This window comes from Lithobates pipiens, unplaced genomic scaffold, assembly GCF_037356315.1.
Source record: "Lithobates pipiens isolate NorthernLeopardFrog02 unplaced genomic scaffold, aLitPip1_a1.2 Scaffold_19, whole genome shotgun sequence".
Lineage (NCBI taxonomy): Eukaryota > Metazoa > Chordata > Amphibia > Anura > Ranidae > Lithobates > Lithobates pipiens.
Genome location: NW_027507764.1, coordinates 3,776,339 through 3,801,672, shown reverse-complemented (window position 1 = coordinate 3,801,672; position 25,334 = coordinate 3,776,339). Strand labels below are relative to the sequence as shown.

Sequence of the window (25,334 nt, the reverse complement as noted above, 5' to 3'; positions counted from 1 at the left end):
TAGTACAGGAGATGGTCAGAGACTGCAGACATGGTACAGGAGATGATCAGAGACTGCAGACATAGTACAGGAGATGATCAGAGACTGCAGACATAGTACAGGAGATGATCAGAGACTTCAGACATAGTACAGGAGATGATCAGAGACTGCAGACATAGTACAGGAGATGATCAGAGACTGCAGACATGGTATAGGAGATGATCAGAGACTGCAGACATGGTACAGGAGATGATCAGAGACTGCAGACATAGTACAGGAGATGGTCAGAGACTGCAGACATAGTACAGGAGATGATCAGAGACTGCAGACATAGTACAGGAGACGATCAGAGACTGCAGATATATTACAGGAGATGATCAGAGACTGCAGACATGGTATAGGAGATGATCAGAGACTGCAGACATAGTACAGGAGATGATCAGAGACTGCAGACATAGTACAGGAGATGATCAGAGACTGCAGACATAGTACAGGAGATGATCAGAGACTGCAGACATAGTACAGGAGATGATCAGAGACTGCAGACATAGTACAGGAGACGATCAGAGACTGCAGACATAGTACAGGAGATGGTCAGAGACTGCAGACATAGTACAGGAGATGATCAGAGACTGCAGACATGATACAGGAGTTGATCAGAGACTGCAGACATAGTACAGGAGATGATCAGAGACTGCAGACATAGTACAGGAGATGATCAGAGACTGCAGACATGATACAGGAGTTGATCAGAGACTGCAGACATAGTAGAGGAGATGATCAGAGACTGCAGACATGATACAGGAGATGATCAGAGACTGCAGACATAGTACAGGAGATGATCAGAGACTGCAGACATAGTACAGGAGATGATCAGAGACTGCAGACATAGTACAGGAGATGATCAGAGACTGCAGACATGATACAGGAGTTGATCAGAGACTGCAGACATAGTAGAGGAGATGATCAGAGACTGCAGACATGATACAGGAGATGATCAGAGACTGCAGACATAGTACAGGAGATGATCAGAGACTGCAGACATGATACAGGAGATGATCAGAGACTGCAGACATGATACAGGAGATGGTCAGAGACTGCAGACATAGTACAGGAGATGATCAGAGACTGCAGACATAGTACAGGAGACGATCAGAGACTGCAGACATGATACAGGAGATGATCAGAGACTGCAGACATAGTACAGGAGATGATCAGAGACTGCAGACATGATACAGGAGATGGTCAGAGACTGCAGACATAGTACAGGAGATGATCAGAGACTGCAGACATAGTACAGGAGATGATCAGAGACTGCAGACATAGTACAGGAGACGATCAGAGACTGCAGACATGATACAGGAGATGATCAGAGACTGCAGACATGATACAGGAGATGGTCAGAGACTGCAGACATAGTACAGGAGATGATCAGAGACTGCAGACATGATACAGGAGATGGTCAGAGACTGCAGACATAGTACAGGAGATGATCAGAGACTGCAGACATAGTACAGGAGACGATCAGAGACTGCAGACATGATACAGGAGATGATCAGAGACTGCAGACATGATACAGGAGATGATCAGAGACTGCAGACATAGTACAGGAGATGATCAGAGACTGCAGACATAGTACAGGAGATGATCAGAGACTGCAGACATGATACAGGAGATGGTCAGAGACTGCAGACATAGTACAGGAGATGATCAGAGACTGCAGACATAGTACAGGAGATGATCAGAGACTGCAGACATAGTACAGGAGATGATCAGAGACTGCAGACATAGTACAGGAGATGATCAGAGACTGCAGACATAGTACAGGAGATGATCAGAGACTGCAGACATAGTACAGGAGATGATCAGAGACTGCAGACATGGTATAGGAGATGATCAGAGACTGCAGACATGATACAGGAGATGATCAGAGACTGCAGACATAGTACAGGAGACGATCAGAGACTGCAGACATAGTACAGGAGACGATCAGAGACTGCAGACATAGTACAGGAGATGATCAGAGACTGCAGACATAGTACAGGAGATGATCAGAGACTGCAGACATAGTACAGGAGATGATCAGAGACTGCAGACATAGTACAGGAGACGATCAGAGACTGCAGACATAGTACAGGAGATGATCAGAGACTGCAGACATAGTACAGGAGATGATCAGAGACTGCAGACATAGTACAGGAGATGATCAGAGACTGCAGACATAGTACAGGAGATGATCAGAGACTGCAGACATAGTACAGGAGACGATCAGAGACTGCAGACATGATACAGGAGATGATCAGAGACTGCAGACATGATACAGGAGATGATCAGAGACTGCAGACATGATACAGGAGATGATCAGAGACTGCAGACATAGTACAGGAGACGATCAGAGACTGCAGACATGATACAGGAGATGATCAGAGACTGCAGACATAGTACAGGAGACGATCAGAGACTGCAGACATAGTACAGGAGACAGTCAGAGGGAATGTCGTGTGGAGACCTCTGGCCAGGGAGAGAGGCACAAGGTGGCGGAGGGCTCAGCCCCAGAAGGAGGGACGGTGTTCTAGCAGGACAAGAGCGGGTGGGAGGGACTTGAACTCTTGGTGCCAAATACAGCCAACCACAAAGTCCCTCTTATAAAACGTGTTTGTAAGTATAGAGGTCCTCTATGGTGACCCGCACATGCCCTGAGTGCCGGTTCCTTCTCCTGGAGCACATATGATGTACGACGCGACTTCAGCACCCGGGACAGCTCCTCTCCGAGACTTATCACACTGCTACACGATCTGACCAATGGTGCGGGGCGAGGAGGAACCTTCCTAAATGGGCCGAGCAGACACAGCGTCCATTTAGCTAATGAGAGCTTTTAGTTACACATATTCTCTGTAGAAATTATGCTAACCTCTTTATCAGCGGCTAAATGATTATTTTTTTTTTTCTTCCTCAAACGGCATAATGAGCAGGAGGTCGGTGCAGTTCACTGGCTCCTGTACGGCGAGCACATTTATTGGTAATTTGTTCCAATTATAGGACACGTGTATTACATGGTATTATGTTCAATGATGTGATGGATAAGACGGAACGCGTCGCAGAAACACAGGAAGCTGCGGCTTTTTATTAAAGGGGGAGTGTGCATTCATCACATCACCTACTTACTCCACGAGCAACGCAATTAACGGGACAGACAATAATAAAGGGAAATCGTAAAGCCCTTTCAGATCCGCGTTGTACTTTCTTGCTGTTCGAAAAATGAAGGCAATAAATATTTGTTCACCTTTCGCATGTGAAATAATCCCGGTAATAATCTGAAAATGGGATATTCGGTGGCTCGGTATGCCTTTTTTTTGTTTTTTTTTTGTTTTTTTTATTATGGTCAGAACTCAAAAATAAGAAATATTTTGTTAGAATACAGTGGGACGTCGGGTTACGAGCATAATCCGATCCAGGAGAACGCTTGTAATCCAAAGCACTGGCATATCAAAGCAAATTGCCCCATGCAAGTCAATGGAAACGAAGATAATTTGTTCCGCATTGACTTCTATTGCATGTAATACCGCAGTGCTGCTCTTCTTTTGGTTGGAAGATGCCCAATTTCATTAGGATCATTTGCTATGAGACCAGGGTGTCGAGGACATGCCCCCTTGGGGTGCATCATGAAGTACAAATGCAAACATGCAGCTAAATAAATCAGAGCAGTGATTTTCCCCCTTCCCCGCTTTCTCTATTCACCTTAAACCATGATGGAGATTCAATCAGAGAGAAAGAGTCTGAAGTCAATCAGCTTATGTTGTGCTCCCTTTTTCATAAGACCCATAACGTAATTGTGGGAGAGCGAACGGTGCCACCATCCAAAGGTCCAATAGCTCTCCTCACTCCATCCATGCTACAAGCTTTACCTCCTCCTGTCCTGGTTGCTGCTGTTCTTTTGGTTGGAAGATGCCCAATCTCATTAGGATCAATTGCTATGAGACCAGGGCGTCGAGGACATGCCCCTTGGGGTGCATCATGAAGTCAAAATGCAAACATGCAGCTAAATAAATCAGAGCAGTGATTCCTCCCCCCCTTCCCTGCTTTCTCTCTCCGTCTTAAACCATGATGGAGATTCAATCAGAAAGAAAGAGTCTGAAGTCAATCAGCTTATGTTGTGCTCCCTTTTTCAAAAGATCCATAACGTAATTGTGGGAGAGCGAACGGTGCCACCATCCAAAAGTCCAATAACTGCACTCATCCCATCCATGCTCCTGCTTTACCTCCTCCAGTCCTGGTTGCTGCTCTTCTTTTGGTTGGAAGATGCCCAATCTCATTAGGATCATTTGCTATGAGACCAGGGTGTCGAGGACATGCCCCTTGGGGTGCATTATGAAATCAAAATGCACACATACCACTAAATAAATCAGAGCAGTGACTTTCCCCCTTCCCCGCTTTCTCTGTTCATCTTAAACCATAATGGAGATTCAATCAGAGAGAAAGAGTCTGAAGTCAATCAGCTTATGTTGTGCTCCCTTTTCAAAAGACCCATAATGTAATTTGCGGGAGAGCGAACGGTGCCACTATCCAAAGGTCCAATAGCTGTCCTCACTCCATCCATGCTACAAGCTTTACCTCCTCCTGTCCTGGTTGCTGCTGTTCTTTTGGTTGGAAGATGCCCAATCTCATTGGGATCAATTGCTATGAGACCAGGATGTCGAGGACACGCCCCTTGGGGTGCATCATGAAGTCAAAATGCAAACATGCAGCTAAATAAATCAGAGCAGTGATTCTTCCACCCCTTCCCACTTTCTCTATCCGTCTTAAACCATGATGGAGATTCAATCAGAGAGAAAGAGTCTGAAGTCAATCAGCTTATGTTGTGCTCCCTTTTTCAAAAGACCCATAACGTAATGGTGCCACCATCCAAAGGTCCAATAACTGCACTCATCCCATCCATGCTCCTGCTTTACCTCCTCCAGTCCTCGATGCTGCTCTTTTTTTGGTTGGAAGATGTCCAATCTTATTAGGATAATTTGCTATGAGACCAGGGTGTCGAGGACATTCCCCTTGGGGTGCATTATGAAATCAAAATGCACACATGCAGCTAAGTAAATCAAAGCAGTGATTCTTCCCCTTCCCCGCTTTCTCTATCCATCTTAAACCATGATGGAGATTCAATCAGAGAGAAAGAGTCTGAAGTCAATCAGCTTATGTTGTGCTCCCTTTTTCAAAAGACCCATAACGTAATGGTGCCACCATCCAAAGGTCCGATAACTGCACTCATCCCATCCATGCTCCTGCTTTACCTCCTCCAGTCCTGGATGCTGCTGTTCTTTTGGTTGGAAGATGCCCAATCCCATTAGGATAATTTGCTAAGAGACCAGGGTGTCAAGGACATTCCCCTTTGGGGTGCATCATGAAGTCAAAATGCACACATGCAGCTAAATAAATCAGAGCAGGGATTTTCCCCCTTCCCCGCTTTCTCTGTTCATCTTAAACCATAATGGAGATTCAATCAGAGAGAAAGAGTCTGAAGTCAATCAGCTTATGTTGTGCTCCCTTTTCAAAAGACCCATAATGTAATTTGCGGGAGAGCGAACGGTGCCACCATCCAAAGGTCCAATAGCTGCGCTCACTCCATCCATGCTACAAGCTTTGCCTCCTGCAGTCTCCTCCAGTCCTGGATGATGCGCCTCCTTTGGATTGGATGACACCCCACTCTCAGTAAAAATCCTTTTGCTATGTGCCCAGGGTGTCAAGGACATGCCCCTTGGGGTGCATCATAAAGTTGCCCTTTGGAATGACAGGATGATAATGCAGAGAATGCGGGCCATATCACTAATAGAGAGCCATGCTCTGTATCATCGAAGGGTGGCTGTTGCCACCGCAGGAGGATGTGGAGAGGAACCCTCAGGGCATCATGTGCCTGAACCAAAGACAGCTCCAAAAATATTATTATTATTATTATTATACAGGATTTATGTAGCGCCGACAGTTTACGCAGCGCTTTACAACAATATGTATGTATACAAAATAAAGGACTGAACGTGGGGTGCTCCAAAGGCTGGAGGGGGGGTGCTCCAAAGGTTGGAGGGGGGTGCTTCAAAGGGTGGAGGGGGATGTTTCAAAGGGTGGAGAGGGGGTGCTCCAAAGGGTGGAGGGGGGGTGCTTCAAAGGGTGGAGGGGGGTGTTCCAAAGGGTGGAGGGGGCGTGCTACAAGGGGTGGAAGGGGTACTCCAAAGGGTGGAGGTAGTGCTCCAAAGGGTGGAGGGGGTGCTTAAAAGAGTGGAGAGGGGGTGCTTCAAAGGGTGGAGGGGCGTGCTCCAAAGGGTCGAGAGGGGGTGCTCCAAAGGGTGGAGAGGGGGTGCTCCAAAGGGTGGAGAGAGGGTGTTCCAAAGGGTGGAGGGGGCTTGCTTCAAAGGGTGGAGGGGATGCTCCAAAGGGTGGAAGGGGGGTGCTTCAAAGGGTGGAGGGGGGTGTTCCAAAGGGTGGAGGGGGCATGCTCCAAAGGGTGGAGAGGGGGTGTTCCAAAGGGTGGAGAGGGCTTGCTACAAAGGGTGGAGGGGGGTGCTTCAAAGGGTGGGGAGGGGGTGCTCCAAAAGGGTGGAGAGGGGTGCTCCAAAGGGTGGAGAGGGGTGTTCCAAAGGGTGGAGGGGGCGTGCTCCAAAGGGTGGAGAGGGGGTGCTCCAAAGGGTGGAGGGGGGTGCTTCAAAGGGTGGAGAGGGGGTGCTCCAAAGGGTGGAGGGGGGTGCTTCAAAGGGTGGAGGGGGTGCACCAAAGGGTGGAGAGGAGGTGTTCCAAAGGGTGGGGAGGGGGTGCTCCAAAGGGTGGGGAGGGGGTGCTCCAAAGGGTAGAGGGGGGGTGCTTCAAAGGGTGGAGGGTGTGCTCCAAAGGGTGGAGAGGGGGTGCTCCAAAGGGTGGAGAGGGGGTGCTCCAAAGGGTGGAAGGGGGGTGCTTCAAAGGGTGGAGAGGGGGTGCTCCAAAGGGTGGAGAGGGGGTGCTTCAAGGGGTGGAGGGGGGGTGTTTCAAAGGGTGGAGGGGGGTGCTACAAAGGGTGGTGCTTCAAAGGGTGGAGGGGGGGTGCTTCAAGGGGTGGAGGGGGGGTGTTTCAAAGGGTGGAGGGGGGTGCTACAAAGGGTGGAGGGGGTGCTTCAAAGGGTGGAGGGGGGGTGCTTCAAAGCTAGACTTGGGCTTTTAGTTGCCATTTATATTATATATATTTTTTTCTCCATCAACAAATATTGCTGCCAGTGGGCACCAGGTGTTCCCAAACAGCAATATATACAGCAATATATACAGCAATATATACAGCAATATATACAGCAATATATACAGCAATCAGCGCGCCGAACACAAAAAGCCATTTTGCTGCAGAACGCAGATCCGGATATCGTGTCTAATGCGTTATATCAGCATATAGATTGGCGCTCCTCCATCGCTCCTCCATCGCTCCTCCATCGCAATGTCTGCAGAAGGCAGCCTGGAATTAAACAGAGTAATAATAACAATAATGGGAATATCACAAGATAGCATAGAGGATAATTACTGCAACAGCAGAATACCGGGACACTGAAATTCACAGATTAGTTCGACTTCAACAAAAATTATAATTAGATGCTAATTGGTCCGGCCGTTAAGTGTTTACTGGAACAAAGAAGGAAAATCTCAGCCGGCTATTTAAATCTCGGCTTAATCACAGGACGGCTCGACAGGATGCTGAGCTCCGGGGACTGAAATCACCAATTTAAAACTTTACAAAGCCAAGGAAGTTGTTCTATAGAGTGTTTAAAGCCGAACCCCGGGGCAAACAAAGAACGTAGACGGGGGCAACTTTAGCTGCCAAAGGAGTTGTTTCTTTGTCCATCCAGTCCTGACTTTTACATGGCTGTGCTGCACAGTACAGCCTCGTAGGCATGACATTTGTAAGGACTTAAGCCCCCCTATATGCGTATCCGTAACCTCCCACCCATGACAGACACCCGCCTCCAAAACCTGATCCCCACCTTTAATAAACCACGGACAAGGTATGGAGTAAATGGCCAACTGGCCTTAATTTATTAACAAAAATATATATAGTTTAATAAAATACCATAAATAACTTTCAAAAATGTAAACATTCCCAGCCTTTAAACGGGTCATGGGTACCATCATAACAACACACTGGTCACTGCGAACGACTTCCCACTTTTGACCTCTTGACCTCCAGACGGTATCCCCATGTCTCGGAGGCTATACCCAAACCATCGCAGTGACCTACCCCTTTTAACCCTTCCAGGTTAACAACTCTTAACCCGAAAGTACATTAACCACCCCCATCCCATGGATGGGTACAACAGTCTTTTCTACCTGGAAAAACCTCCCCTTTCCTACCCAAAAATCCCCAAGCGCCGCCACAGCCTGAAAGGGGTAAAACCTTACCCTTGCAGGCACCTCCACACGCGCAGCCCTCGCTGGATACCCTCCTGGAGACCCAAGGCCCACAGATCCGTCCCCACCTCATTTAAATGCACCCCATCACTCCTCAAATAACGCCAGGTGTCTATTTCCAGCTCCCTGTGCCTAACGGCAAGGCCCCCGTTTCTAATGAAGAATCTGCTGACCTCCTTGTTCACCTTCACCCTTGCCCGATCCACCTTCTTATCGGACAAAGCCCACCGCCATGACATCCTGCCCACCATGTCGGACCAGACCAGCACCATGTTAGGATATGCAGATTTCAAACGTAAGAAATCGCATTTGATGTCCCTGATGAGATCTCTCATGGACCTGACCCCCATGTCATTTCCCCCCACATGCAAGAGCAACACATCTGGAGGCCTGCCTAGGCGAGAAAACCTGTGAACTTCGCCCAGGACTCTGTTCCATCTCATGCCAGGGACCCCGATCCAGCGAACCTGTGCTTCCTGCCTGGGTATGCGAAGTTGTCTGCCGTTCGGCCGAATGTCAGCTCTCTTCGCACCCCAAAAAACATAGGAATGGCCCAGGATCCACACCAGGCCCACACCATAACCTGCAGATAAAAATTGGATTAACATACCACAACCACACGACAAACACCCCGCCTCCCCCCAAAAAAAAGGTGTACCCCTACCTGCATTACACCACCCATTGCAGACGGACATACAACTTAAACCTGTCTGACTCCCACCGCCCGATTCTCCTCACAGCCCCGTCACTCAAACCCGCCCTGGATGCCTCCGTAGCCGCCCCAATCCTAAAGGAGTGAGAGGAAAAATTCCTCGGGTCGAAACCCGCCTCCGCCACGCATATTTTAAAAACAGCGATAAACTGAAATTTGGAAAGATAAGAGCCATCCAAGTGCAACAAAAAAGGGCCCTCGCCCTGAGGTCGCATGTGCCAAAACCTTTCCACCGCCCCGACCGGACAGATATCGGAGTCTCCTATCCTCAACACCTCTACCCGCAGCCCCCGACCCATCTGATCAGTCTTTGACCGCCGTACCCGGATACCAACCGAGTCACGATCGATCTCAACGTCGTCCCTGGCCAACCCCCCAGCTACCCGTTTCGACGGGCTGACCAGCCCACTGATCCGAAACGCCCCAAAAAAGGCCAGAGTGAATGCCGCCCGGAACAGCGCCAGTTCGTAATCCGAACCGCAAACCTTCCCCAACGCCCGGCACAAACCGCGAAGGAGGTCAAAAGAGACCGGACGCCTCCCGTCCCTCTGTTTGTGCGCCCGACGGTATCCCTTGATGGCCTGTCTCACCCAGAATTCCTTGGTATGATCCCTCTGCCCTTGCCATTTAAACAGAAACGCTAGCCCAGCCAGTTTGCGGTCAATTGAAGCTGCCGAAACCCCCGTTAGCCATAGCTCCACTAAGAAAATAGAAAACCGCCTGAGCCATGCCCGCAGCGCCCGGGGCCATGCCGATCGCTTCCAGGCAAGCCGACCAGTCCTGCCAAACCCTCGAGTAGGCGCCCCACGTAGCCTTACTCACAGATTTCCTGATCCAATGAGCCGCTATTCCAGCGCTATGGCCCACAGGCCCTCGGGGCATTCGATCCCATGACGCTCCGCCTCCGGTGCCAGTCCCCGAAATCTGTCCCACTGAAAACGAGACAGAGCGTCAGCAACCGTGTTGTCCACCCCCGGTAAATGAACAGCATACAGGAAAGAATTAACCTGCAAACACCGTAGCACTAGATGCCGCAACAGCTTGACAACCGGCCCAGAGGCCGCCGTCAGCCGATTAACCACCTGCACCACACCCAGGTTGTCGCAGTTAAATCTCACCTTCATGTTACGGAATGACTCCCCCCAAATCTCAACAGCCACCACAATGGGAAACAGCTCCAAAAGAACCAGGTTCTTCAGCAGTCCAGCCTCCGCCCACTCCGATGGCCAGCGAGCCGCACACCATTGACCCTTGAAAAAGGCCCCGAACCCCCTGGACCCCGCCGCATCCGTGAAGAGTTCCAGATCGCAGTTACTGATGGGCCCAGACATCCAAAGGGCCCGTCCATTAAAGGACTCCAAGAACCCCTGCCACATCCTCAGGTCCTCCTGGAGGTCCCGACTGAGCGTCACAAAATGGGTCGGGACACAAATGCCCGCCGTAGCGGCCGCCAGCCGGCGGCAAAACACACGCCCCATCGGCATGATCCGGCAGGCGAAGTTCAGCTTCCCTAGCAACGATTGCAACCGACGTAGTTGCAACTTCCGCAATCCTACCGTCCCGCGTATTTCCGCCTGAAGCCCCGTTAGCTTGTCCGGCGGCAACCTGCACTCCATCTTCTCAGAATCGATCACGATCCCTAAGAACGTGATACAATCCGTAGGACCATCCGTCTTCTCAGGGGCCAACGGGACCCCGAACCGCTCTGCGAGATGTTGAAGCGTACCCAACAGGACCGAACAGACGTTGGACCCTGCCGGCCCTACACACAGGAAGTCGTCCAGGTAATGGATAACCGAGTTGAGACCCGACACATCACGGACGGCCCATTCCAAGAAGGAACTGAACTGTTCAAAGAAGGCGCACGAAATCGAACATCCCATCGGAAGGCACCGGTCCACGTAAAACCCCCCCTCCCAGGTACAACCCAGCAGTCGAAAACTCTCTGGATGCACCGGCAGGAGCCGGAAAGCCGATTCGATGTCCGACTTCGCCATCAGCGCCCCCTTGCCATAACGCCGAACCCAGGCAACGGCCGCGTCAAAGGAAGTGTACGTCACCGCACACTCCTCCGGAGCAATGGCATCGTTGACCGAACCCCCCCTAGGGAAGGACAGGTGATGAATCAATCTGAACTTATTCGGTTCCTTCTTAGGAACCACCCCCAGCGGGGAAACCACCAGGTCCAGGAGAGGCATCTCCCGAAAAGGACCCGCCATCCGACCCAATGCCACCTCCTTCTCCAATTTCGCCGAAACGACAGTTGCATACTGCAGCTCAGATTTCAAATTTTTTGCCAGAGGGGGCACTGAAGTCAGTGAACAAGGTATCCTAAAACCAAAACGAAACCCATCCTCCAGCGAGCAGGCCCCCACCCGATCGGGGTACCTATTGAGGAAAGGTACCATCCTTTCCACCCGCACCGGAGTCGTCCCTCTTATGCGCAGAATCTCCGGGATGCCCCTTTCCTCTTTTAAAGCATTTGGCAAATGCGTGAGATCCCGCGCATCCGGAGCACGCATGTTTGAACCGGCAGGTGGCCCCAAACTTACACGTTCCCTCATTAAATTGCCAACAGAAACCCCAACGTTTTTCGGTCGGCTGTCCCGAGGTTGTCGAACCTCCGACCCCCGACTGAAAAAACTGGCTTGGGGCCCGCGCAGCCGTCATGAGCTTCATCCATAAGCTGATATCCTTATGATCCCAGCGAAGAGACGGTCGGACTGCCATCCTCTGTCGAAATTGTTCATCATAACGGAGCCACGCCGTCCCTCCGTATGTCCTGTGCGCCTCGCTGATGGACTCCAAGTACACAAAGAGCGCCGGACAGTGCTCCGGCGTCTTCTCTCCCACGACGCTTGCCAGGATCGCAAATGCCTGAAGCCAATTAGCAAAGGTACGCGGAATCAACCTATAGCGCAGTTTTTCCTCATCCTCCTTCTTCCGCTCCTCGGGCTTCAACCTGTCCAGGTTGAACTTCTCCAGCGGCAACAGGGTGAAGAGCTTGACATACTCACCTTTCCATATTTTCTCTTTCACCTCCGGCTTAAGATGCGCACCTAACGGGCCCTCGAAGCATACGTACACTTCGCTCCTCGCCGCATCCGCCAACCGCACCGAGTCCGCACCCTTCTCCGCGGGTTTACTACCCCCCCGTCGGCCGAGCTGGCCGCCGGCGATGCCAACGGCACCGCAGCCGTACCCACCTCAACCGTAGGTGCAGAAGCCTGCACCCGCCCCCCCCCCCCAGCCTGGGCCACGATCTGCCCAGGCACCTGCGGCCAAGCCTGTTCCGGCCCCCCCACAGCCCCAGGCTCAAACCGCTGAACCAGCTCCTTCAAGCCCAACCACAAACCCCCCAGGCCTTCCTGCCCCACCCTGGATTCCTGCGCCCTATCCTTCGGGGGGCTGACTGCCGCCTCGACACTCCCCCCTACCCCGCTGGAACCCGGACAACTACCCCGTGCCAGCAAGTCATGCAACAAAGAAGAAAAAGAAGAAACACACTCACCGGGCTGCCCAAGACCAGACCTCGCAGCCGCCACCTGCGGACCCACCGTCGACGACCGACCATCCTCGCCATGGTCATCCGACTCCGACAACTCGCCCTCGGATCTTTCGCTGAGAGCCGGCGGTTCCTGGCGTAGGGTGCGAGTGATGGACCAGCTTCCATGGCCAAGGGTCTGCGGTGCTGCACGCGAGACGCCCTCTGCTCCCGACCACCAGCCCTGCTCTCCCGCCTCGGTGAAGGGGACCTGCGCCTCCCGGCCAGCCGACTCCTCCCTGCTCTCGTCCCGGCAATGACTGCCCCGGCCTCCGGACTCTCACGGTCTCTGCTACCCCTGCGCCTGGGACTGGGGGCCGCGGCAACTGGAGGGGCCCCCACCCGCTGCAGGTCCTGACCCAGCCGTCTGGGCTGGCTGCCGCTGTCTTCCTCTCCCCCCGTGCCCGACGGCCGCCCTGTGCATCGGCGCCGCGCAGGGGGCGCCGAACCCTGCGCCATGTCCGTCACCCGTGCTGGCGTGTCCTGGCCCCTCCTCTGCACTCCTCTCCGCGGCACTGCACTCCTCTCAGTAGGCCCCGGGGTGGAAGCTGAAGAATCGTGGCGCTGCCCATCGGACCCTGAGCCCACATCCCTCCTGGGCGTGCCCGCCAGCGCACGTTGAGGCTCACCCGGGCCGGCATCCGGGCTGTACCGCTCGGGCGGCCGGGAACGCCGAGCCCGAGGCGTAGCCCCTGCTCCCCTGGTGTCTGTGCTCCCCCCCCTCCGCCGCCATGGCCGCAATTTGATCCCGGAGCAACGCAGCGCCCTGACTGTGTACTGCCGCCTGCAGCTGAGATAGGAACGCCTCAGTACCTGCCGCCATGCTGTCCTCCAGATCCGAGCGGGAGGGTGCGTGCAATCGCTTCCTCCTCCGCTCTCCGAGTGAAAGCATGGTACGCCGCTATCGCGTACCGTGCCGTGGCTCCGTCCCTTACCTCCGCCTGACCCCTCGCCTTAAAGCGGCCTCCCCCTGGGCAGCTAATTAAAACGGTGACAGGGCTGTCCTGCACCTGTCATGCCGTCCTTCCGCTGACCCCCCTCCCCCTTCGGGGGGGGGGGGGGGTTATGGCTGCAGGACTCTCTGGCCACCTGTTTTTATTCCGCGGCAGAAGTCTTACATCCGGGTCTTGATCCCCCCCCCCCAGCTTGTGACTGGACAGTGAAAGGAGAAGAAGCAACGGACTAATGACCTCCTCTTTTTGTCCCTTCTCTCTCTCACTCCTCCTATCAGCATGTTCCTTTGTTAGCACACGAGCAGTGCAGCAAAACCGATTGGCTTCATTCCCTTCCATCGGAAGCTCTGCTGTACAGGGATTGCAGGAGGCTGAAGTCAAGTCAAATTCAGGTACTTACACTGTTGGGATTAAAATTAGTTTTAACCACTTGCCGACCGCCGCACGCCGATCTACGTCCCTACTTTGGGGACGGGTATCGCTGTTACTGCAGCAGCTAGTTGCCATAACCCCTGGTATCTCCATGTTCGAGATAAAAGTGGTCTCTGTGGCATATTCGCCGCGAGATCACTTTTATCTGTGGCGGGAGAGGGGCCCTCCCCCCCTCCCGCCACAATCCGGTGCCCTCCGCCACTTACCAGAGCCGTCGGCAGCAGCGGAGGCGATCGCGTCTGTTCTCCTGTCAGGTATGGAGACTAAGTATGAGCTCAGGCGCGTTTGCAAAACCGCACGTGCAGAGCCCGCCAGGAAGTCGGCACTGCACTGCGCTAATCACAGGCTGCGAGACATTGCCCCCGATGCCCGGCTGCAGAGATCGGGAAATGTCTCAATGCCTGTGATTAGCGCAGCGCCGACTTCCTGGCGGGCTCTGCACGTGCGGTTTTGCGAACGCGCCGGAGCTCATCCTTAACCACTTGAGGTCCGTGCCATAGCCGAATGACGGCTCCAGCACCGACATCAATTTTCCGGGAGGCCGTCACAGGACATGCTCCCCTGTGCACGCTCCTGCAGGGCGCGCGCGGAGCCCGCTGCGATCACTGAGTCACTCGAGTGATCAACGATCCGAGTAAGGGGCCGGTCCCGGCCCCTCACCATGTGATCAGCTGTCAGCCAATGACAGATGATCACATGATGTAAACAAAATCTCAGTAACCCTTTTTTTTCTCTCCTCGCGCTGACAGCTTATGTTAAAGGGACATCAGTCCCGAAGAGGAAGCATCACAGGCACCTCATCTGTGCCAATCTGTACCCCCTGCCAGTGCCACATATTATTGCCACCTGCCAGTGCCAACTATCAATTTCCATAAGTGCCACCGATCAATGCCCATAAGTGCCACCTATCAATGCCCACAAGTGCCACCTATCAATGCCCATAAGTGCCACCTATCAATGCCCACAAGTGCCACCTATCAATGCCCACAAGTGCCACCTATCAATGTCCACAAGTGCCACCTATCGATGTCCACAAGTGCCACCTATCAATGTCCATAAGTGCCACCTATCAATGCCCCACAAGTGCCACCTATCAATGCCCCACAAGTGCCACCTATCAATGTCCATAAGTGCCACCTATCAATTCCCACAAGTGCCACCTATCAATGTCCATAAGTGCCACCTATCAATGCCCATAAGTGCCACCTATCAATGCCCCACAAGTGCCACCTATCAATGTCCATAAGTGCCACCTATCAATTCCCACAAGTGCCACCTATCAATGCCCATAAGTGCCACCTATCAATGCCCACAAGTGCCACCTATCAATGCCCATAAGTGCCACCTATCAATGCCCACAAGTGCCACCTATCAATGATCACTAGTGGTGCCAATCAGTGCCACCTATCAGTGTAAGCAATCAGTGCCCATTAGTGCCACCCATCAGTGCCCATCACTGCCACCTATCAGTGCCCATCACTGCCACCTATAGGTGCCCATCACTGCCGCCTCATCAGCGTACATCAATGAAGGAGAAAAATGACCCGTTTGCAAAATTTTATGACAAAATATAAAAAAATTAAAAATTATTTTAATTCGGTCTTTTTCAATTTTTTTTAACAAAAAATAAAAACTGCAGAGGTGATAAAATACCACCAAAAGAAAGCTCTATTTGTGGGGGGAAAAAAAATATAAAAATTTAGTTTGGGTACAGTGTTGTATGACCGCGTAATTGTCATTCAAAATGCGTCAGCGCTGAAAGCTGAAAATTGGTCTGGGCAGGAGGGGGGTTTAAGTGCCCAGTAAGCAAGTGGTTAATGGAGAAGAGTGAGGGGAAGATGACCCCCCCCCCCACCCGTCTCCATACCATAGCAGGGCGGAAGTGCCGTCAAAACGTCACTTCCTCCCATACTTCTTAAAGGCACATTTTTTTAATGTCATTTTTTTTCAAAATTACAACATTTTTTTTTTATTCATTTTTTTTTTTGCATTTAAGTCCAAATATGAGATCTCATGTCTTTTTGCCCCCCCGGATCTCATATTTAATGTTTTTTTCTATTACAAGGAATCTTTACATTCCTTGTAATAGGAATAAAAGTGACACAACTTTTATTTTTATTTTTAAAACAGTGTAAAAATAAAAGGTAAAATAAATAAGAAAAAAAAATATTGTTTTAAACGCGTCCCGTCCCGCGCGTAGAAGCGAACGCATACGCGAGCAGCGCCCGCATATGAAAAACGGTGTTCAAACCACACATGTGAGGTATCGCCGCAATCGGTAGAGCGAGAGCGATAATTCTAGCCCCAGACCTCCTCTGTAACATGCAAAACATGAATTTTTTAAATGTAGATTTTTAAGGGTAAAAGTTTGTCGCCATTCCACGAGCGGGGCGCAATTTTGAAGCGTGACATGTCGGGTATCATTGTACTCGGCGTAACATTATCTTTCACAATATTAAAAAAAAAAAAAAAATTGGGCTAACTTTACTGTTGTCTTATTTTTTAATTCAAAAAAGTGAATTTTTAAAATAAAAAGTGCGCTTGTAAGACCGCTGCGCAAATACGGTGTGACAGAGAGTATTGCAATGACCGCCATTTTATTCTCTAGGGTGTTAGGGAAAAAAATGTATAATGTTTGAGGAGTCTAAGTCATTTTCTAGCAAAAAAAAAAAAAAACTGTTTTTAACTTGTAAACACAGAGTCTGAAAAAGAGGCCCGGTCCTTAAGTGGTTAATGATGTACTAATAAGGACAGAGTCGCATTAATTCTGCATAGAGTTCAGATTTAAAGGGGTAAGTCTTGTATGGAACCGGACACAGAATGGCAAACAATTTGTGGACATTCCCATTCCAAAAACATGGCCATTAATATGGAGTTGCACCCCCCCCCCCCCCTTCATGACCATTAATATGGAGTTGCACCCCCCCCCCTTCATTTCATGGCCATTAATATGGAGTTCCACCCCCCCTTCATGACCATTAATATGGAGTTCCACCCCCCCTTCATGACCATTAATATGGAGTTCCACCCCCCCTTCATAACCATTAATATGGAGTTGACCCCTTTGTGGTTTTATCATCCTCTACTCTTCTGACAAGGCTTTCCACTAGATTTTGGAAGGTGCCCATAGTAATTTGTGCCCATTTGTGGGCTCATGTACTGGTGTTGGGTGAGAAGACCTGGCTCACCATTGGTGTTCCAATTCATCCTAAAGGTGTTCAGTAGGGTTGAGGTAAGGGCTCTCTGCAGGACACTTAAGTTCCTCCACCCATTACACCTATATGGGCTTGTTGGACATCCCATTCCAAAACCAGTGCCCTTACTGTGGAGTTGCCCCCTTTCGTGGTCATAACAACCTCCATTAAAGACTTTCCACAAGATTTTTTGGTGTAACTCAGTGGGAATTTGTGCCCATTTTGTGAGGTCGCCTGAGAAGACCTGGCTTGGCTTCCAATTCGTTCCAAAGGTGTTCAGTAGGGTTGAGGTCAGGGCTCTCTGCAGGACACTTGAGTCCCTCCACCCATTACACCTATATGGGCTTGTTGGACATCCCATTCCAAAACCAGTGCCCTTACTGTGGAGTTGCCCCCTTTCGTGGTCATAACAACCTCCATTAAAGACTTTCCACAAGATTTTTTGGTGTAACTCAGTGGGAATTTGTGCCCATTTTGTGAGGTCGCCTGAGAAGACCTGGCTTGGCTTCCAATTCGTTCCAAAGGTGTTCAGTAGGGTTGAGGTCAGGGCTCTCTGCAGGACACTTGAGTCCCTCCACCCATTACACCTATATGGGCTTGTTGGACATCCCATTCCAAAACCATTACCCTTACTGTGGAGTTGCCCCCTTTCGGGGTCATAACATCCCCCATTAAAGACTTTCCAGGAGATTTTGGTGTAACTCAGTGGGAATTTGTGCCCATTTTGTGAGGTCGCCTGAGAAGACCTGGCTTGGCTTCCAATTCGTTCCAAGGGTGTTCAGTAGGGTTGAGGTCAGGGCTCTCTGCAGGACACTTGAGTTCCTCCACCCATTACACCTATATGGGCTTGTTGGACATCCCATTCCAAAACCACTACCCTTACTGTGGAGTTGCCCCCTTTCGGGGTCATAACATCCCCCATTAAAGACTTTCCAGGAGATTTTGGTGTAACTCAGTGGGAATTTGTGCCCATTTTCTGAGGTCACCTAAGAAGACCTGGCTTGGCTTCCAATTTGTTCCAAAGGTGTTCAGTAGGGTTCAGGTCAGGGCTCTGTGCAGGACACTCGAGTTCCTTCACACCAGACTGGTCACACCATGTCTTTATGGAGCTGGACATCTCATTACAAAACCATGCCCGTTTTTATAGAGAACGCCGATGGCCATTAATATGAAGATGCCCTCCTCGGTGGCTATACCATCCTCTACTCTTCTGGGAAGGCTTTCCACCAGATTTTGGAGAGTGTCTATAGGAATCTGTGTCCATTTGTGAGGTCAAATACTGATGCTGGATGAGAAGAACGTTGAAAGGAAATAGTATGTCTTCTGGATGACCACCCTTCTTATAGGTACACCAACAGGGCCCTCAGATATCTGGAGACACTGAATGAAATGAGAAGCAGGTTGTGCATTCGTAAAATGTCTGCTTTTATTAGGTGCGTATACAGTTTATCCACATGCTGATTGGCGCACACGCCGATGTACGTCGGCAGAATGCCACAGACAGGCAAAAGGGCGTACAGGTATGTCCCTTTAAATTTGCTGCCGTGGCGTCGCACACGTGCCGGTCGGAACTTCCATGAGTCCGATCGTGGGTCCTGTGGACTCTATCGCCGCGGGGATACCCGCGATCGTCTCACGGGGAGGAAGAATGGGGAGATGCCGATGTAAACAAGCATCTCCCCTTTCTGCCTAGTGACAGTGTCACTGATCTCTGCTCCGTGTGATCGGAGAAGAGGTCAGTGACATGTCATAGACAGCCACGCCCCCCCACAGTAAGAAACACACCCCTAGGACACACACGTAACCCTTACCCTGCCCCCTAGTGGTTAATCCCTTCACTGCCAGTGTCATTTACACAGTAATCGGTGCATTTGTATAGCACTGATCGCTGTATTAATGCCAATGGTCCCAAAAATGTGTCAAAAATGTCCGATGTGTCCGCCGTAATGTCGCAGCCATGATAAAAATTTGCAGATCGCCGCCATTACTAGTAAAAAAAAAAAATTATTAATAAAAATACCATAAAACTATCCCCTATTTTGTAAACGCTATAACTTTTGTGCAAACCAATCAATAATGGCTTATTGCGATTTTTTTTTACCAAAAATATGTAGAAGAATACGTATCGGCCTAAACTGAGGGAAAAAAATGTTTTTTAACCACTTGGTTCCCACACTACGTCATATGACGTCATGGGGTTTCGGTGGTTATATCTGAATGATGCCTGGGGCCACAGACATCATTCAGATATTGCAGTTTTCAGCCGGCGATTCCCTGCACCATAAGAACGATCATAGCGGCTGTTCCGCAGCTTGATCGTTCTTACGGGCGGCGGGAGGGAACGCCCCCCCCCTCGCCGCCCTCCGGTGCTTCTACCGACTCACCGCTTCCATCGGTGAGTCGGTGACAGGATCCGCCGGCCCCAGCAAGTGATCATAGAGATTTCCGGCGGACTAGATTGTCCCCGGAGTCTCTATGATCGTTCGGAGGCCGGGCGCGATGTTATGACGTCACTCCCGGCCTCTGCATTCAAATTAACGGCGCCGATCTGGCTAAGAAGCCAGGATCGTTTTTTTTTTGTTTTGTTTTTTTATTCTTCCCAGCCTAGAGGTGAGATGTGGGGTCTTATTGACCCCCCATATTTCACTGTAAATAGGTCCGATCGTGCCATATTCCTATTACAAGGGATGTTTACATTCCTTGTAATAGGAATAAAAGTCATCAATTGTTTTTAAAAAAAAAAAAAAAAAATTAACAAAAAAAAAAAAAAAAATGTAAAGCGCCCCTGTCCCCGTGAGCTCACACACAGAAGCGAACGCATACGTAAGTCCCGCCCACATATGAAAACGGTGTTCAAACCACACATGTGAGGTATCACCACGAACGTTAGAGCGAGAGCAATAATTCTAGCCCTAGACCTCCTCTGTAACCCAAAATATGTAACCAGTAAAAAAAATTTAAAGCGTCGCCTATGGGGATTTTTAAATACCAAAGTTTGGCGCCATTCCACGAGCGCGTGCAATTTTGAAGCGTGACATGTTGGGTATCTATTTACTCGGTGTATCCTCCTCTTTCACATTATGCAAAAAAAATTGGGTTAACTTTACTGTTTTTTTTTTTTTTTTTTTAAAGCATGAAACTGTTTTTTTTCTGAAAAAAAACGCGTTAGAAAAATTGCTGCGCAAATACCGTGCGAGATAAAAAGTTGCAACGACCGCCATTGTATTCTCTAGGGTCTTTGCTAAAAAAAACATATATAATGTTTGGGGGGTTCTATGTAATTTTCTAGCAAAAAAATTAGGAATTTTACATGTAGGAGAGAAATGTCAGAATTGGCCTGGGGGCGAAGTGGTTAATATATTTTTGGGGGATATTTATTATAGCAAAATGTAAAAAATAATGTGTTTTTTTTTTTCAAAATTGTTGCTCTTTTTTTGTGTAAACCCCCACAGTGGCAGAAACCTCTTGGAGTCCTAGAATTCTGCAACAAGCTGCAGGAGAACCTGTGGTTGGCACCTTAGCATACCATTCATGTACATGTCTACACAATTGGGGAAACATCCCAGATAGCAAGCAATTGAGCTGCAATTTTGAAAACGACTTGCTAAGCTACTGCTAGACTTGCCGGGGCTTCACAAGTTTGTTGCACAGTTGCAGCAAGTCCGCATTGCATGACTCCAGATCAACTTTCTTTGCAAACATTCTGTTCAAATCTGCTGCAAGTTCTGGTTCAGTTTTGTTGTGCAATAGTCATCCCACCACAGGGGGGTCACTGTGACTTGCAGAGCTCCTGCTGTAGACTAAGCACTGCAACTTTGCTCTTGCTAGAGACTTGCCATGCAAATTTGCTACAAATTGGAAAAGTCAGACATCCCAACCTGCAAAAACTCATTTCAGGGAGGTGGGTGTGGCTTAAACAGTGCTACATATTGGGTGTGGCTTAAATGGGGTGTGGTTTAATATATTCTGAGTTGACTTGCAGAATGTAGTAATGTTAAATAGGGAATATAGAGTGCGGAGTGTATGGCGGTGGGTAGTATGTGCATGTGAGGAGTGTGGAGTGTACAGCGGTGAGTAGTATGTGCAGGATGGTGTCAGTAGGGCAGTGGACGGTGTCAGTAGTTCTTTATTTTTATTATTTTATTATTGTATTTTTAAAATTATTTTACAATTTACTTTTTTTATTTTTGGTTTTTCACAACGATTGGGGGTGTGGGGTGGGGTGGGGGGGGGGGGGGGGTCTAGTGGACAGTGTCAGCAGAGCAGTGTGCCAGTAGTTTTTTGTTTTTATTATTTTCTCTATTTTTTACATTTTTGTTGTTTATTATTTTCTTTAAATCATTTTTTAAAATATTTTTTTCACAGTGCTTCTGGGGCAGGGGTGGAGAGTATGTGGCGGTGATGGTGTCAGTAGGGCAGTCGTTTTTATTTTTACATATTGTTTTTTTTTTTTTACAATTTAATTTTTTATTTATTTTTTGTTCACGGTGCTTTTTGGGGTGAGGGGGTTGGGGGGCAGTGATCAGTGTTGGCAGGGGGGGTGGTGTCAGTAGTTTTTTATTTTAGATATTTTTTTATAATTCAATTTTTTTATAATATTTGTTTACAATTTCATTTTTTTTTTTTTTTTGCATTTTTTTTTTTAATCAACCTTGTTGGGAGGGGGGGGGGGGGGTGATCAGTGTTGGCAGTGTTGGCAGGGGGGGGGGGGGGTGGTGTCAGTAGTTTTTTTATTTTAGATATTTTTTTTATAATTCATATTTTATATTTTTTTATAATTCAATTTTTTTATAATATTTGTTTACGATTTCTTTTTTTTTTTTTTTTTTTTTGCATTTTTTTTTTTAATCAACCTTGTTGGGAGGGGGGGGGACTTTGGAGATATCAGGAGTCTAAACAGACCCCTGACATCTCCTCTTTGAGTCAGGGAAAGGGACTGAGGACAGAGATTCCTCAGTGCCTTTCTCAGCAGTGAAGATGATTGGAGAGGAGACAGCGGCTCCTGTCCAATCATAATCTTAGCAGAGTAACACGCAGGTTACTGTATCCAATTCAGAAAAGGAAGCAGCTGGTAAATGACTGGTCCCTCCTTCCGCTCTCCATCCTGACAAATCCCCACAGCTGGTGGGAGAGGAGGGAAGCCGGCTGTGGGGATGAGGAGGGCGCAGGACAGGGAGCTGGAAAATCGGGGAGGGGGTGAAGGACACGGAGGGGAGCCGTAGAAGAACGGGGTAGAGGGACACAGAAAGGGATGGAGGAGGCTTTCTCTCCGCACACAGTAATGGCGGCTCCGGGGACGAGTTCCGGGGCTCCGGTGGTTCTGAACGGCCCGGTAGTGAAGGTGCACCCGGTGGTCCTCGCCTCCATAGTGGACAGCTATGAGCGGAGGAACGAGGGGGCGATCCGGGTGATCGGGACTCTGCTAGGAACGACAGATAAACATTCAGTGGAAATCACCAACTGCTTCTCTGTCCCCCATAATGAGTCCGAGGACGAGGTGGCGGTGGACATGGAATTTGCCAAAAATATGTACGAGCTTCACAAGAAAGTCACCTCCACCGAGCAGATCATGGGCTGGTACGCCACAGGAAATGACATCACTGAACATTCCGTACTCATCCACGAGTATTACAGCCGGGAGGCCACCAACCCCATCCACATGACTGTAGACACCAGTCTGCAGGGGGGCCGCATGAACATCAAAGCCTATATCAGCACACCGATGGGTGTTCCCGGTAAAACGATGGGGGTGATGTTCACCCCGCTGACCGTACAAAACATCTACTATGACACGGAGAGGATTGGAGTTGATCTGATTACCAAAACCTGCTTCAACCCCAACCGCTCCATCGGCCTGACCACTGACCTCGAGCAAGTGGGGTCCGCAGGAAGCCGCCTACTGGAGTCTCTGGCCACTGTGCTGCAGTATGCGGAGGATGTGCTGTCTGGTAAAATCACAGCGGACAACACGGTGGGAAGGTTCCTGATGGACCTGGTGAACCAAGTTCCCAAGATCAGCCCCGAGGACTTTGAGACCATGCTCAACAGCAACATTAATGATCTGCTTATGGTCACTTACCTGGCCAACCTCACCCAATCTCAGATCGCTCTCAATGAGAAGCTCCTCAACCTGTGAGAAGGGACACTCCCGGGAATCCTCCGCTTGCGACCTGGACAATATGGCCCGGCCTCACCTGTGTGTGGTGGTGACCCTACTGTGTCACCGAGCGTTTTTTTTATATATATTGGCAGAAAGTTACAATTCCATTAAAAAAAAAAATAAAAAAATGTAAAAATATAAAAAAAAAAAAAAAAAAAAAAAAAAAAAAAAAAAAAAAAAAGAAAGGGATGGAGGAGGAGGACAGGGAGCTGGAGAAGAAGGGGGGGGGGGGCACAGAGGTGAGCCGTAGAAGAACGGGGAGAAGGATATGGGGGGTGGAGGAGGAGGAGGACAGGGAGCTGGAGAAGAAGGCGGGATGAAGGACACGGAGGGGAGCAGTAGAAGAACGGGGTAGAAGGGCACGCAGGGGGGGTGGAGGAGGAGGAGGAGGACAGGGAGCCGGAGAAGAAGGGGGGGGGGTGAAGGACATGGAGGGGAGCTGTAGAAGAATGGGGTAGAAGGGTACAGAGGGGGGGTGGAGGAAGAGGAGGACAGAGAGCCGGAGAAGAACAGGGGGAGGACACAGAGGGGAGCTGTAGAAGAATGGGGTAGAAGGGCACACAGGGGGGGGTGGAGGAGGACAGGGAGCCGGAGAAGAAGGGGGGGTGGGTGAAGGACATGGAGGGGAGCTGTAGAAGAATGGGGTAGAAGGGCACAGAGGGGGGGTGGAGGAGGAGGAGGACAGGGAGCCGGAGAAGAAGGGGGGGGTGGGTGAAGGACATGGAGGGGAGCTGTAGAAGAATGGGGTAGAAGGGCACAGAGGGGGGGTGGAGGAGGAGGAGGACAGGGAGCCGGAGAAGAAGGGGGGGTGAAGGACATGGAGGGGAGCTGTAGAGGAATGGGGTAGAAGGGCACAGGGGGGAGGTGGAGGAAGAGGAGGACAGAGAGCCGGAGAAGAACAGGGGGAGGACACAGAGGGGAGCTGTAGAAGAATGGGGGAGAAGGACACGGGGGGCTGGAGGAGGAGGAGGACAGGGAGCCGGAGAAGAAGGGGGGGTGAAGGACATGGAGGGGAGCCGTAGAGGAATGGGGTAGAAGGGCACAGAGGGTGGGTGGAGGAGGAGGAGGACAGGGAGTCAGAGAAGAAGGAGGGGGTGAAGGACATGGAGGGGAACCGTAGAAGAATGGGAGAGAAGGACACAGAGGGGGGCTGGAGGAGGAGGATACAGGGAACAGTCGGGGATGATTGGTGTAGCAGAAGGGACAGCTGTGATCACCGATCTCCCTGTACAGCCCTGGAGGGAGAGAAGGAGAAGCGGATGTCAGCCATACAAGGAGATCGATGTTCACATCTGTCCCTCCTGCTGCACCGATCATCCCCGGCTGTGGAGCAGAGGACCACCCAGGATCAGCCCCACAGTCGGGATATCGGGCAGCACTTGCAGGTGTCCGGGAGGATGCGCACGGGAGTCGACACGCGCGGCATCTCCGTCGTTGAAGATGCCGTGCTCAGTGCGCATGCGCCATAGATAGCGGTGCCTGTCTTCGGGCAAATATCTCCTAAACCGTATAGGTTTAGGAGATATTTCTTGGACCTACAGGTAAGCCTTCATCTAGGCTTACCTATAGGTCAAAGTTGGTTGTAAGGGTTTACAACCACTTTAACGGACCTTCGATGCAACACTGTCATAAATTTGCAGCAAGTTATCCTCGCTATCTGGGATCAGGACCACTAGCAGGGTATCCACGTTGACAACCCTCCAGGCTCCTCTCTCGGTTGTGAAAGCCATTTGAGAACTATGATAAGCTCAAAACTCATGTGAGTCAAACGAAATGTGAGTTGTTAATTCTCTTATTCCAATAAATGTCACGTTACCTGTTACACTTAATGCCCCATGCACGCGGTCGGAAATTCAGACGGAAAAAGTTATGTTGTCGGAAAATCCGATCGTGTGCGTGCTCTATTGGACTTTTTCCAACGGAAAAAGTTTGAGAGCTGGACCTAAAATTTTCC

General features: G+C 50.1%; 1 protein-coding gene across 1 annotated transcript; it reads left to right on the top strand.

Moving 5' to 3' along the window:
* Positions 1–22,486: 22,486 nt before the first annotated feature.
* EIF3F (eukaryotic translation initiation factor 3 subunit F) lies at positions 22,487–23,494 on the top strand. The gene has a single exon (XM_077490483.1). The coding sequence runs from the start codon at positions 22,502–22,504 to the stop codon at positions 23,354–23,356; it is 855 nt and encodes a 284-aa protein (XP_077346609.1). The 5' UTR covers positions 22,487–22,501; the 3' UTR covers positions 23,357–23,494.
* The last annotated feature ends 1,840 nt before the right edge of the window (positions 23,495–25,334 follow it).

Bases quoted from the DNA above. Each gene is read 5' to 3' on its own strand.
- EIF3F (XM_077490483.1), top strand. From the start codon at position 22,502: ATGGCGGCTCCGGGGACGAGTTCCGGGGCTCCGGTGGTTCTGAACGGC.